We start from the raw sequence: 12,740 nt of genomic DNA on the forward strand, positions 1-12,740 counted from the left end.
CTGCAGCTGATGACGGCCTGGTTTAGCTCGTAGTAACTCCACAGATGGGGAAAAAACTCTCCCCACCACGGAATGTCACTTATTTCAATGGTTCCCATCTGAATCCTTGAATGAGCAAAAGATATTGTTTCCTGACATGCCCTGCAGACATTACAGGAATTCTGGAGGCATCCTCAGGAGCGGGACCCTGGCGCACCTTATCGATCCAATACTGAACGTGACCTTGGGATTGGGCCATGCTGGAGAGCCGGGCTCTGTCTAGCTCTGCCACGGGACTGCCCAGAGGGCTTTGGTGAGGATGTTCAACCTCTCTCGGGTGTATTTCCCCAGTTCAGAAATATGAATCATCATCATCATCATCATCATCAACACCATCATCCAGTTTTCTGTTCTAGTTTGAGTGGAGATGCTCTGCTCCCAGCCTAGCAAATTTCTACTTCCAGGGATCCTCAAGGAACAAACTGAGAATAAAGTCGGCAGGACAGAGTGCTGCAGGTGCCACGTGGCACAGGGGCGATGGCAGCTCCCCTGCCCCAGCTCCACCTTCACCCTTCCCTCACCCAACTGCTCCCCCCTCTTCTTCAAGTACCTCCATGCATCGATTCCTCCGTGATTTTCATGTCTTATCAGGGGAAGGCCTCGATAAATCCTGACGGTAATTGCGGTGGCACTGTACAAGCACGCCGGACCATATTCCTTCCTGGCAGGCTGGTTGCCTTTTGTCTCTAACAAGATCTGCAGCTGCACGGACTCCTTTTCCTTGTTATTGAAATGCCTCTCTTCTCGAGGGCAATGACTGCTTCTATCTCACAGGAGAGCCCCTTCCTCAATTAAAGAAAAAAAAAAAAAAAAGCCAATGCATTTATTTTGAAACAGCAGTGCAATTGGGAGAGTTCATTATATTGGATTAATTATGATAATTATCAGTAGAAGGGAGATAATTACCCTGTTTGTTGTTGAGAACAAGGTAAGGGATTTTTTTTTTTTTTTTTTAAATTATTATTTTCTTTTGCACAGACCAGCCTGGCTGTGTGGTGGGGGGAGCACAGGAGAGGCTTCACCCTCTCCCACCTTAGGGTATGTGGTTCATCACTGCTTGGCCTCCGGCTGCAGTTACGTCCTCTCTCACTTGCTTGTCACCAAAGGCTGGCTGCGGGTCTCAGCTTGGAAGCATCCTCCCCCTCCCAGCAACGCCCTGCATCGCCCTGGCCCTTATACGAAATTGCCATCGCAACCCAGGCAGCTGCACAGGCAAGTGCCCATCCCTGGGAGCACCGGGAAGAGGGAGCAGGATGCGCTCGCTGCCAGCAGCGTTGCTGCAAGTGATGGAGGCAGCTGAAAAGCGCCCCAACTCCTGGCAAAGCTTCACGTCAGTCGCCAACCTCCTACCCCTGGGAAGGCCGAGGTAGCTCCTCCAGTCATGGCTTCTAATGCAAATAAGAACGTAATTTAAAAATTAAATTTAAAATAAAGATTAGTTAAATATTAAAGAGAAGAAATAATTTTCAAATGGCCAGTGTATTTCTCAGTAACCCAACCAGGTATGTTTAAATAAGACACCGCTGAAAATTTTCAATTTTTATCATCCTAGATATTTAAAAAAATGTTTCTTAGATGTATTTTACTGCTTCTTTTTCTACTTTATTAATTTTAGGTATTAATAGGTATTAATTTTAGCAGGTTTCCTCAGGCTAGAGGCATGGAAAGCTGCCCCTGTGAAAGAATGGAGAAGGAGGAGGCAGCGGCAGGACCCGCGTTATTTACAGGAGCAGAGATCCCTGTTGCTGCCTGCTGGGTTGGTCCCACATCCAGCCACCTCCAGACAAGCTGCCGTCTTTACAGGCCCCCGTTTATGAATGCAAATGCTTGCATAGCTTGGAAAGTGCGTGTCCTTGCGTTACAGAGACAAAGCCTTTGTCTGAGCAGGAGGGACATGGCTGCTGTCATTCGCCCTCGGCACCATGCCCCTGAGATGGGCACGCCAGCAACGCTCTGGGCAAGCAGACCAGGAGGGACACCACTGTTCCTGTGATGCAGGGGATGTGTTAGACGAGGGGAGCTTCTCCTTGTCCAGCACATGCTGTATGGAAGGTCCTTCATGTCCTGGGCAGGGAGAGAGGCTTGGATCATGGGACAGGCAGTGAAGGGTGTGATAGAAGACCAAGGAGGCAAAACTGAATTTAAGTGTTGGGGCTGGAGCAACAAGAGTAGGAGCATCTTCTGTAGCTGAGGAGTGGCCTCAAGTGAACATTTTGGGTTTAAAATCTAAGTGAACGGGACTCTTATGAAAGCAACTCTCATTTGCCGCTCCACAGCTTCCAGTCCATGTACAGTGGGGTGACGAGAGGCAGAAAAAGCTCATCTTCGGTGGCAACAAAATTCAAAGTCCTGTTGATCTAAGGGGGAAATGACATTTCACGAGGAGTGGTGCGAGACTGGGACCCGCAGAGCTCTAGGCGTGCGTTAGCCTCCTGCCGACCCTCGTGCTGAGGTGCCAGATGTGCTCAGAGCACACTAATATCTGTGCCACTGCAGGACGAAGGCCTGGAGGTGGGTGAGTTTATTGAATGGGGAAATTCTCACGATGGCCTCTCTCCTCCTCCCATGGAGCTCACCAGGAACTTCCATCCCAAATCCAGCCCTGCTGAAAACACAAGCTCACCTCCCACACCTCACGCACTGAGGGAAAAAACGATGCTAACGCTATAACCACACCTTGTCCTCAACGGCTGAAGTCAGCTGCCAGTGGGGAGCTGAGCGGACAGGATCTCTGCACTGATGATCTTCGTCACGTCCAGCAGCCACGTCACTAATTTTACTGAATTCTCCCTGAATTCTCCCTTCTTGAGCCTTTTGACTGCACTCCAAAGGATCAAAAAGTTGTGCGGTAATGCATTCGGTTGGAGAGTCTGGTCTCCGGCTGTGCTAAATCCGACTCGGGGTGCACCTAATCCAGGAGCCCCTTTCACCCAGGGTGGGTGATTTGGGGGTGAATATAAAGCACCCTGTATGGGCAACGTGCTCCCCCTGTCCCCCAGGGAAAAGACTCTTGGGGAGACAGGGGGGCTGAGCCATTTGGAGTGAGACCCCTGCCCAGAGGGATGCAGCACCCGGGGGTCCCCCGGAGTGTCCCCCCCAAACCCCCCTCCGGCCCTGCGGCCCTACAGCAGGCGACAGGGGGCGCCCTGCCACCGCTTTTAGCAGGCGGGACGGGCCCCTCCCGGCGGGGGGGGGGGGGTGGACACCGCAGCTCCCCTCACTTTTGGGGGTACCCCCCCACCTTTCCCGGCGGGGGCAGTCGCCATACCCCAACCAATCCCCAAATACGGGCAGAAAAGGGCTGGGGTGGGAGGGAGGCGGGCTGCCACTATCGCGGCGGCTATCGCGATAGGACCCTCCTGGAGGCGGAGGGGGCGGCTGTTTTCGTTTGGCGATGACTCCTAAGGGTGCTGTGTCCTGCGGGGGGGGTTAGGTTTCCTCCCAGAGCGGGAGCCCTGCGGTGAGCTGAAATCCTGCTCTCTGTTGTCTTTGTGTTAATATTTAAAAACTATCGCCAGACTTCGCCGATCGATGGGTTGTTGGGGTTTTTTTTGATTTTTTTTGGTTTTTTTTCCCCCCTCCCCTCTCGGGAGCGATAAATAAATAAATAAATAAATAATAAATAAACCCAGCGGTTTCTGTTTGGGGTTTTTTTTGGTGTTTTTTTTTTTTTTGGTTTGTTTTTTTTTTTTTTCTTCCCTGAAGGTGGGTAGATATAGGTGGGGATCTATGAAACAGGCAAAAACAAATCCCCGGGGCGCGGCAGAGGCGGCCGGGGCCGTGTGTTGTACCGCGGCACCGGGGGGGGCTGGCAGGGATGCTGCCGGGGAAGGCATGGCCCCAGCCCGGGGGGTGCGAGAGGGGAGGTGGAGGGAAGCCCCCCCGCTCCCTCCTGCCCGGGAAGGAGCCGCTCCCGGTCCCTCTCCGCCGGCTGGACCCCTCCGGGAGCCGCCGTGCCCGCAGCGCCGATGGGGCGGGCGGCGGAGCCGGGTGGGTTTTGGAACCGGGTGATTTTTGTCGTCCGTCTGTCCGTCCTTCCTTCTTTCCTCCCCCTCCGCCCACCCCGGGGGCGTTTCGGCAGCTGGAGCGGCGGCGCTGCCCCCGACGGCGCCCACCGGGATCCCGCACCGCCCAGCCCGGCGCCGGGGGAGCCCCCGGCCCCCCGACGGCGCTTCTCCCGCGCCGCCCGCCGCGTCTCCCCGTCCCCCCCTCCCCGCTCCTTCCCTGCCCTCCCTGTTTGTTTTAGTTACGAATTTGTTGTAGGTACCTGAGCCCGGGGAAGAGGCAGAGCGGCGGCTGGCGGGCCCGCCGATGGGGCAGAGCCGCGGCACGGCCGGGCGGGCGGTGGCCTGAGCCCCGGCACCGGGGGCTCCGCCGAGCAGCCGCGGGGAGAAAAGGTGCGTGGGGCCGGACTGGGAGCTGCCTCCTGTCGAGGGTGCCCGGGGGAGGTGTGTGTGGAAAACAGCTCCCGTCGCGGGGGCGGGGGGGGGGGGGGGGGCGCTGGAAAGCAGCTCCCGTCGGGGATGCTGGTTGGGGGGGGTCGGCTCCCATCGGGGCTGCCCAGGGTGGGGGATGTGCTGGAAATCGGCTCCCACAGGATCCCCCTGCAAATGTCGGGGGAAGCCCGGGTGTGGGGGGGGTCGTGCCGGCGCCCCGGGGTGCTGCCGGGCCTCCCGTGCTCGGCGGCGGGGTGCGGATAGGTGCGCGGGGGGCCGCGGAGGAGCCGCTCCCGCCTAGGTGTGAGCTGATTATTCAAATGGGCAGCCGAGGACCTGGGGATTGGAGGCTCGCCCGGCCGCTCCGTGCTATATCACTCTGGCACCCACGTCACTGCAGCACTTGTCCTCCTCTTCCTCCTCCTCCTCTTCTTCCTCCCTCCTCCCTCCTCCTCCTCCGGCTCCTCCATCGCCTCCGGGCGACTCTTCGCCGCGAAGCACTGCGAAAACCCACCCAAGGAGCAGCAGCGAAAAAAAAACCACCCCAGCCCCAGCACCGCTCGATCCCCCCCGCCCTTCCTCCCTCCCTCCTCTTCCTCCTCCTCCACAGGCTCCGACGGAGGGGAGGGAGGGCTGGGGACTTTTTTTTTTTTTTTTTTTTTTTTTCTGGGGGGGTTGCCTCTGTCGTCGTTTGTTGTGGCTGTTAAATTTTAAACTGCCATGCACTCCACTTCCAGTATGCTGGGAGCGGTGAAAATGGAAGGCCATGAGCACACGGACTGGAGCAACTACTACGGGGAGCCCGAGGTAAGGAAGGGAGACGGGGCTTCGCCCGCCCCCCCACCCCCGGCCCGGCCTGCCCCGCTCCCGGCCGGGGCCCCCCCACGCCGTCCCAGCCCCGGGACGAGATTAACTTTGGCATCAGATGCTGAGCCCGGGCGCTGCCCGCTGCGGGCAGGGGTGCGGGGACAGCGCGGGTGGGGGGACCCGGGGGGGCGCGGGGCAGTGGGGTGCTGCCGGGCGGCAGTTAGCTATTTTTTTTCTTCCTCCCTCCCCCACGCCCTCAAAAAAAGATATTTTTCTCGCTCCGGGGAGGGATGTCCCTTCCCCTTCCTCCAACTCCGCTTTCCAGGACGGATCCGCCGATCCTGCTGCCATCCCGTCTCTTTTTATATATATATATATATATATATTTGTTTTTCATTAACGAGAAAAACAACAACCCCCACCCCCCCCGGCTCCAGGATTTAACCCTTCCTGCCCCGGGGGACACGGAGCCCCGGGGCTGCAGAGACTCTCACCGGCAGCGATCTGGGCTGGGCTGGGGGTGTCCCCGCACCGCTCCCCGCACGCTGGGCTGCCCTTGTCCCCGACGGGGCTACCCACCTGCCTCCTCCCCGTCCTCCCCCCCCCCCCCCCCCCCAATATCTCCCCTCCTCTCTCTCGCTTGCCCCTGCAGAGCTATTCCTCGGTGAGCAACATGAACGCGGGGCTGGGCATGAACAGCATGAACACGTATATGACCATGTCGGCCATGAGCACCACGGCCAACATGACGGCTGCCACCTCCATGAACATGTCCTACGCCAACACAGGCATGAGCCCCTCGCTCACCGGCATGTCCCCGGGCGCAGGGGCCATGCCCGGCATGGGTTCGGCCGGTGTGGCAGGTATGGGCACCCACCTGAGCCCCAGCATGAGCCCCATGGGAGGCCAAGCGGGCTCCATGAACGCCCTGGCCCCCTACACTAACATGAACTCCATGAGCCCCATCTATGGGCAATCCAACCTCAACCGCTCACGGGATCCCAAGACCTACCGGCGGAGCTACACACATGCCAAGCCGCCCTACTCCTATATCTCCCTCATCACCATGGCCATCCAGCAGTCACCCAACAAGATGCTGACGCTGAGCGAGATCTACCAGTGGATCATGGACCTCTTCCCCTTCTACCGCCAGAACCAGCAGCGCTGGCAGAACAGCATCCGCCACTCGCTCTCCTTCAATGACTGCTTCCTCAAGGTGCCCCGCTCCCCGGACAAGCCCGGCAAAGGCTCCTTCTGGACCCTGCACCCCGATTCAGGCAACATGTTTGAGAACGGCTGCTACCTGCGCCGCCAGAAGCGCTTCAAGTGCGAGAAGCAGTTGGCCGCCAAGGACAGCGGTGGGGCAGGTGGCGGGGCAGGTGGTGGGGGCAAGAAGGGGCCCGGGCAGCCCCCCAGCCAGCCTCTGGGGGAAGGCAGCTCCTCGGGGGGGTCCGAGGGCTCAGCTGGCGCTGAGTCCCCGGCCAGTGCCTCGCCGTGCCAGGACCACAAGCGTGCCCTGGCCGACTTGAAGGGCACGCCGGGGCTGAGCCCCGGGGAACCAGCGGCCTCGCCAGCCCAGCACCTCCTGGCCCCCCCACATGCCGGCCTGCCCCATGACGCCCATCTCAAGCCCGAGCACCACTACGCCTTCAACCACCCCTTCTCCATCAACAACCTGATGTCCTCCTCCGAGCAGCAACACCACCACCCTCACCACCACCACCACCACCACCACAAAATGGACCTGAAGGCCTACGAGCAGGTGATGCACTACTCGGGCTACGCCTCGCCCATGCCCAGCAGCCTGGCCATGGGGCCCGTAACGAACAAAAATGGCTTAGAGTCCTCCCCTTTAGCCGGAGAGACTTCTTATTACCAAGGTGTGTATTCCCGGCCCATCATGAACTCCTCCTAAAAGGGGCGAGGGGAAAACTTCCCCTGGCGAGGGGGGAAAGCCCCCCGTACTCCCGCGCAGCCCCCCAGCAGAGCGATGGACTATGAACGCTGTAGAGCACGGTACATATACATATATATATATATATTTTTTTTTTCCCCGTTGGCTCCAGATGTTTGCATCTGTTTCGGAAACAGCAGCCGTGTGTCTTGCAAGCATCTCAGCGTGCGCCAAGGGCAGGCATGTTGGTCATCCCCCCTCCCCCAGACCAAAGCCACCTGTGCCCGGGGGGGGGCTGCCGATTCCCTTGGTTTGCCTTGTAGGGTGGTTTGTTTTGGTGGAGAGGGGCGGGTTGGGGGCGAGGGAACGGGGAGAGGGGGGATTTCTGTTGGGCTTTTTTTTTTTCGTTGTCGTCGTCGCAAGGAGGTATAAATATATCTATTTTTTTGTGTGGAAGTGACGGGGGAAAAAAAAAACTACAAACAAAACGAAACCCTCCTTCATTGTGAAATCCATGCTAGTTTTGAATCCGAGGACCAAAAGTCTTGTAACGTTGTAAAAAGGGGGAAAAGAGGGGGGGGGGAAAAGAGTAAAAAATCTACCAAAAAAAAAATAATAATAAAAAAAAGGCAGGATAGATCGTTGTAATTGAAACAAACGCTTGATGTTACCGGGAGAGTAAACTACTTGGATCTGATTAATTTATCGTTTCTGTATGCTTTATTTATGGCTTATAAATGTGTATTCTGGTAGCGACTAGCCAGATTTTCACAGAACTCTATTAAAGTGTTATTGGCGGTTTTTTTCCCCTGCATCTCTGTTCCGTCGGGACTCGCCCGTCTCCTCCACCGGCCCGCCGGACCCCCCCGCCATCCCTGGTCGTGCTGCCCCGACGGCGCGGCGGTGCCGGTCCGCAGCTCCCCGCCGCTTTCCCTCGGCGGGGGCTCGACACAGTCGGGGGGGGGGGGGGGGGGGCGGAGAGGGGCGGCCCGGGGGTCGGGGAGCCACTGTTCCCCCGCAAAACTTGGGGGTCGGGAGCGGGGAGAGCAAAACCACTCTGCACGGGACCCTGGACGGAACGGCCGGCCTCGCCGCGAGAGTTCTCGCTTCGCAGTTACCGGGCAGCGTTAATTGGGGAGGTGGATTGGGGGTCGGAGAGGCAGCGCATCCCGGGGCGGGCCGGGGAGACACGCCGGTACCTCCGCCGAGGGGATAAACCCGCGGCGAAAAAAACGGAAATTTTTTTATTTTGTCTTTCAACACCTCACGGCCCGGCCCGGGAGCGGAGCCCTCCGGCCGCCCCAGCGACACCCCAGAGCTTATTTTCATTTATTCCTCCCCCCTCCCCGTTCCCCACCGTAAATACCCTGCCCGTCTTCCCAACCACTTGTTGTTTTTCCCACGCGTTTATGGCAGTCATAGATGTTACTTTCCGAAATAACATTCAAATCCTTCTTAAAATTCCGCATTGTCCGCGGGAAGAGAAAAGAGGAGAAGGGGAGAGACGGGAGGGGAGAGGGAGAAGAAAAAAAAAAAAAAAGAAACGACAAAAAAAAAACCCCGTCCCAAAAACAAAACAGGGATCCAGCCAGAAATCTGTCCGTCTCTATACAGCAAGGACACACACGTTGTGAACCAAGGCATGCAATGTGTTTCATTAGCACATAAAAGGCTCCCGCGGGGAAGGAGCACGGGCGTGGGGGTGCCGCCGGTTTGGGGAGAGGGTGACGGGCGCTGTCGCCCCCCGCCTCCCGCCGCGCTCCCCCCCCCGCTCCCCGCCGCCCCGGCCCCGCAAGGTGCCGTTTGCATCCCGCTCCAGAAGCAGGTCTTTCCCCCCACCTCGCCTTTTTTTTTTTTTTTTTTTAAAATTAATTTTCCCCTTCGTATGGCCGGCTTCACGCTGAAATGCAAGGATGGGGGCTTAAGGGAGTGGGGGGGTGGGGGGGAGAAGGAAAAAAATCCCCACATTAGACGTTATTTCTTTTTCTGGCATTTTTCTCTCGCCCCCTCCCCACACAACCCGCCCGCCCCCAGCCTTGCTGCAAGTGCATTCTGCTCCTGCCGGTTTAAGCAACCGTGATCTGTGAATAAACAAAGTCAGTAAACAAAAAAAAAAAAAAGGGGGGGGGAGAAAAAGGGGGGGAAAATCTAGATCCAAATTCCAGGAGGGTAAACTTTCAACACCACGTCATACTTCAGCAAATTTACACAGATATTATATTGCGTCCCTTTCCTTCCCCCCCACCCCCCGCTCTCCTTTTGAGCCATTGTGCTTAACTGAATTTTATAAAGCTGATCGATATCTTGGTAAAATATTCATTTTTAAACTAGCGGGCAGCGAAATCTTTGCTTTGTGCTAAAGTCAACAGTAGCACAGTTTCAGCTCCAATAAATGCCGGGATGCTTCCAGCTCCCGCAGAGCCGGGCCGGCGGCCGGGGCGCAGGTAGGTGACACCCGCCGCTCCTTCTCCTGCTTCTCCTTCTATTTTAATCCCCACCTTCAGCTTCCCTTCCTCCCTCCTCCTCCTCCTCCTCCCCAGCTCGCCTTAGGGCCGTCGGGGAGAAGAGTGGGGCGAGGGAAGCAGTCGGGGAGACCGGGGGAGGATGGATGGAGGGAGGGAGGGAGGGATGGATGGATGGATGGATGGATGCTCCCCACCACCTCGGCCCCGAGTTTTGGCTGGGTCCTGACCCCGCCGCTCCTCTCCCAGCCGAGGAGCCGTTTGAGTAGGGAAAAGCGCGACGGCGAGGAGGGGAGGGGAGAAAAGGGATGTTCTTTGGGGGTGCGGGGGGAGCAGCCCGTGCGGGAGCGGGGTGCGGCCGGGGCCGGACCGGCTCGCAGCGCCGTTCCTGACCGTTTCAGCCCCCAAATCCCTCGCAGAGGGGGCGAGTCGTTGTGGCTGGGACGGAGGAGGGTGGGAGAGGGACGGCGACGTGCAGGGCCAGATTCCTGCCCTTCTCTCGCTCCTCCGAGACGGATACTTGGTTTTTACCTTTATTTTTTTTTTTTACCTTTTATTTCCCCCTCTTTACCCCCCGCCCCCGTTATGCTCCCCCGCTCCGTGATACTCTTTTGTTCCGGGCTGGGAGCGACCACACCGTGTCCACTTCGCGGAGGGGCATTTGTCCTGTGTCCGTGACACCGGCAAAGCGCCGCTGCCCGTGCCGCTGCCGGTGCCAGCGGGCAGGACCCGGCCCGGCTGCCTGCACCCGCGTGGGCAAAAAAAAATAAGGGGAAAAAAAAAAAAAAAGGGAAAAAATAAAATCCCCCCCGCCCGTATTTCCTCGTTACAGGGGAAAACGGGAGTTTTGGCAGGGACGGCGACCCTTCCCGAGGCTCGCCCGCTCTGACGCCCGCACTGGACACGGACACGAGTGGCGTCGCCCACGGCGCGAAAGACCGGGGCGGCTGCCGCCGGGATGCTTCTCGCGGGGGCTGTAGGGCCCGGGGAGGGGGACGTGGCCCCGGGGCCGGGTCCTCGCTCCGGTGGCAGGGTCTCCGAGCCCGGGAAGGCGAGGGCGGGCGCGGGTGGGTGCGTGTCCCCGCTGCTGTGACAGGTTACATCTCTCCGGCAAGAGGGGAAGGCACACGGCCGCTAATGGGCTCTCAATAATTCATAACAGCCCGGCCCGCTCGTAATACAGCTCTACGTGCTCGCCAATTACTTGTCATTAAGCGCCTGTCGCCCGCGCAGGGAGGGAGACGCGAGTGGGAAGGGCCCAGCCCCGGCCCCGAGGCATCCCGAGCATCCCTCCCCGGGGGGTACCGAGCCGTTTCCCCGGCCAAGAGCGGAGCAGAGCGCTGGGCTCCGTTTCGACCGTTAATTTCCCCCCCAAATACAGCTTTATTTTTCGGGGGGACCGAGCGGCTCGCCTTCCCTCACTTATTTATATTTTTATTTTTTTTCCCCTGACTTCCCATACGCGAGGGGGGAAAAGGCACTTCTTTTAATTGTTCGGGCCCCCTAATGACATGCAGTGATGGCTCAAAAGACATCAAAGCACAAAGAAGATGGCACGGCCAGCGGTTTGGTGGGGAAGCTCGGCGCTAGCCACGCTGGGCAAAGGAGAGCTCACTGCCCTCGCCCAAACGCCCCCGGAGCCTGCCTCCTCCCCCGGTAACGGCGGTGCGGGCAGCTGCCGGCTCTGCCTGCCCTGCCCGCGCCCGCCGGCGGGATTGGCGGCAAAAGTGCATTTATGGATGATCTTAAAAAAAAACCCCAAAACACTCCCCCCTCAAAAAAAACCAACACCGGACAACTCGGGGGTGAGATGAGTCTAATTATTGCTGGTTCTAAAAAGAGCTGGAACACCCAAGTAGGGCTTAACTCGTCTCCTGGGAAACTGATGGAGACCTATTTTACAAGCTGTAATTCTGCTTTAGACTATTGCAGGCTAAAGGCAGTTCACACTATCCTCTTTCTTCTAGAAATAGTCCTAATCCTATATTTCGGCCGGGAAAAGTCCGCTTCTGCCCCGCACTAGATTAATCCAGAAACCACATAAAACCGGGCAGGGAAGAGGATGGAAAAGGGGAGGAGGAAAAAAAATCGTTCAAAGTTTGTTACCTCTGCCCTACCTAACCTTCAAAAGAGTAAATATTAAAGGATGATGCAGAGTCTGCCGGCTCTTTATTTACGGGACAGCTTCGTCGCCAGCGTAGCTAAAAACGGGGCTTTGGGGCCGGCGGGTTTCGGGAGGAGAGGAGTTTGGGTTTATTTTTTCCCTCTCTCGCTGCGGTCGTTCTTCAGGCTCGGGCTCCCACGGTGGAGAGCGAAATATTTATTCTTTCCCGACGGAGCCGGGGTGGGGGGGGGGGGGGAAGGTGAATTTGGTAGGTAGTTATTTTTATTGAGAATTTTTTTTTTTTTTTTTTTTAAAAAAAGGAAAAACCCAAAACTAACACACGAATCCGCTGGCAGCCCCGACCGGGCACCGCAATAATTCCCCCCCCCCCCCCCCCCATTATTCTTTAAGGAGCGCTTGTGTCTCAGGGGGTCGGGCTGTCCCCAGAGACACAGGGGCTGCGGAGCGCCCCTATAAACACGGGGCTTGACTCTAAACAACGGAGGGGTGGGTGTTTTTGCCGGTCGGGGGGGGTTTGACCCGCCATCCTGCCGTGCACTTGAGCAGCCAAGGGCATGGCAGGGCCGGGAGGGGTGTCCGGGCAGAGCCGGGGGGTGCGGATCGGGCCCAGGAGGGCAGGAAAAGCTGCATCGAGCCCGGGACGTTGTTTTAGGCGGGTGAAGGGATGGAGAGATGGAGGGAGGGATGCAGAGACGGAGGGATGCAAGGATGGAGGGATGCAGGGAGGGATGGAGGGAACGAGGGATGGAGGGAGGGAGGAATGAAGGGACGGACAGCGGTTTGTTCAGCCGCTGCTGCCCGCAGGGCCTGGCCCCCCCCATGCCGTAGGGCTCCGGGGAGGCACGGGCGAGCCTGGCAGCGGCCCGGGCGAGCTGGGCAGCGGCCCGGGCAGGGCTAACGACAAGGGCCCCGAGCGGGCCGGGAAACCGGCGGGAGGGCGCGGGGCTCGGCTGCCGGCGGGGGGGCCGGGGGGGCGG

The 12,740-nt window shown here is 58.2% G+C and overlaps 1 protein-coding gene across 2 annotated transcripts; it reads left to right on the forward strand.

Annotated features, from left to right (window-relative positions):
* Positions 1 to 4,333: 4,333 nt before the first annotated feature.
* Positions 4,334 to 7,982, forward strand: FOXA2 (forkhead box A2). Of its 2 annotated transcripts, XM_074864895.1 has the most exons (3): positions 4,334 to 4,436; positions 5,213 to 5,282; positions 5,935 to 7,982. In XM_074864895.1, the coding sequence occupies exons 2-3, from the start codon at positions 5,214 to 5,216 to the stop codon at positions 7,195 to 7,197; spliced, it is 1,332 nt and encodes a 443-aa protein (XP_074720996.1). In that variant the 5' UTR covers positions 4,334 to 4,436; position 5,213; the 3' UTR covers positions 7,198 to 7,982. The 2 variants fall into 2 exon arrangements, with proteins under 2 accessions (XP_074720996.1, XP_074720995.1); XM_074864894.1 differs by lacking the exon at positions 4,334 to 4,436 and having other exon boundaries at positions 5,196 to 5,282.
* The last annotated feature ends 4,758 nt before the right edge of the window (positions 7,983 to 12,740 follow it).

Source organism: Strix uralensis, chromosome 3 (assembly GCF_047716275.1).
Source record: "Strix uralensis isolate ZFMK-TIS-50842 chromosome 3, bStrUra1, whole genome shotgun sequence".
Classification (NCBI taxonomy): Eukaryota; Metazoa; Chordata; class Aves; order Strigiformes; family Strigidae; genus Strix; species Strix uralensis.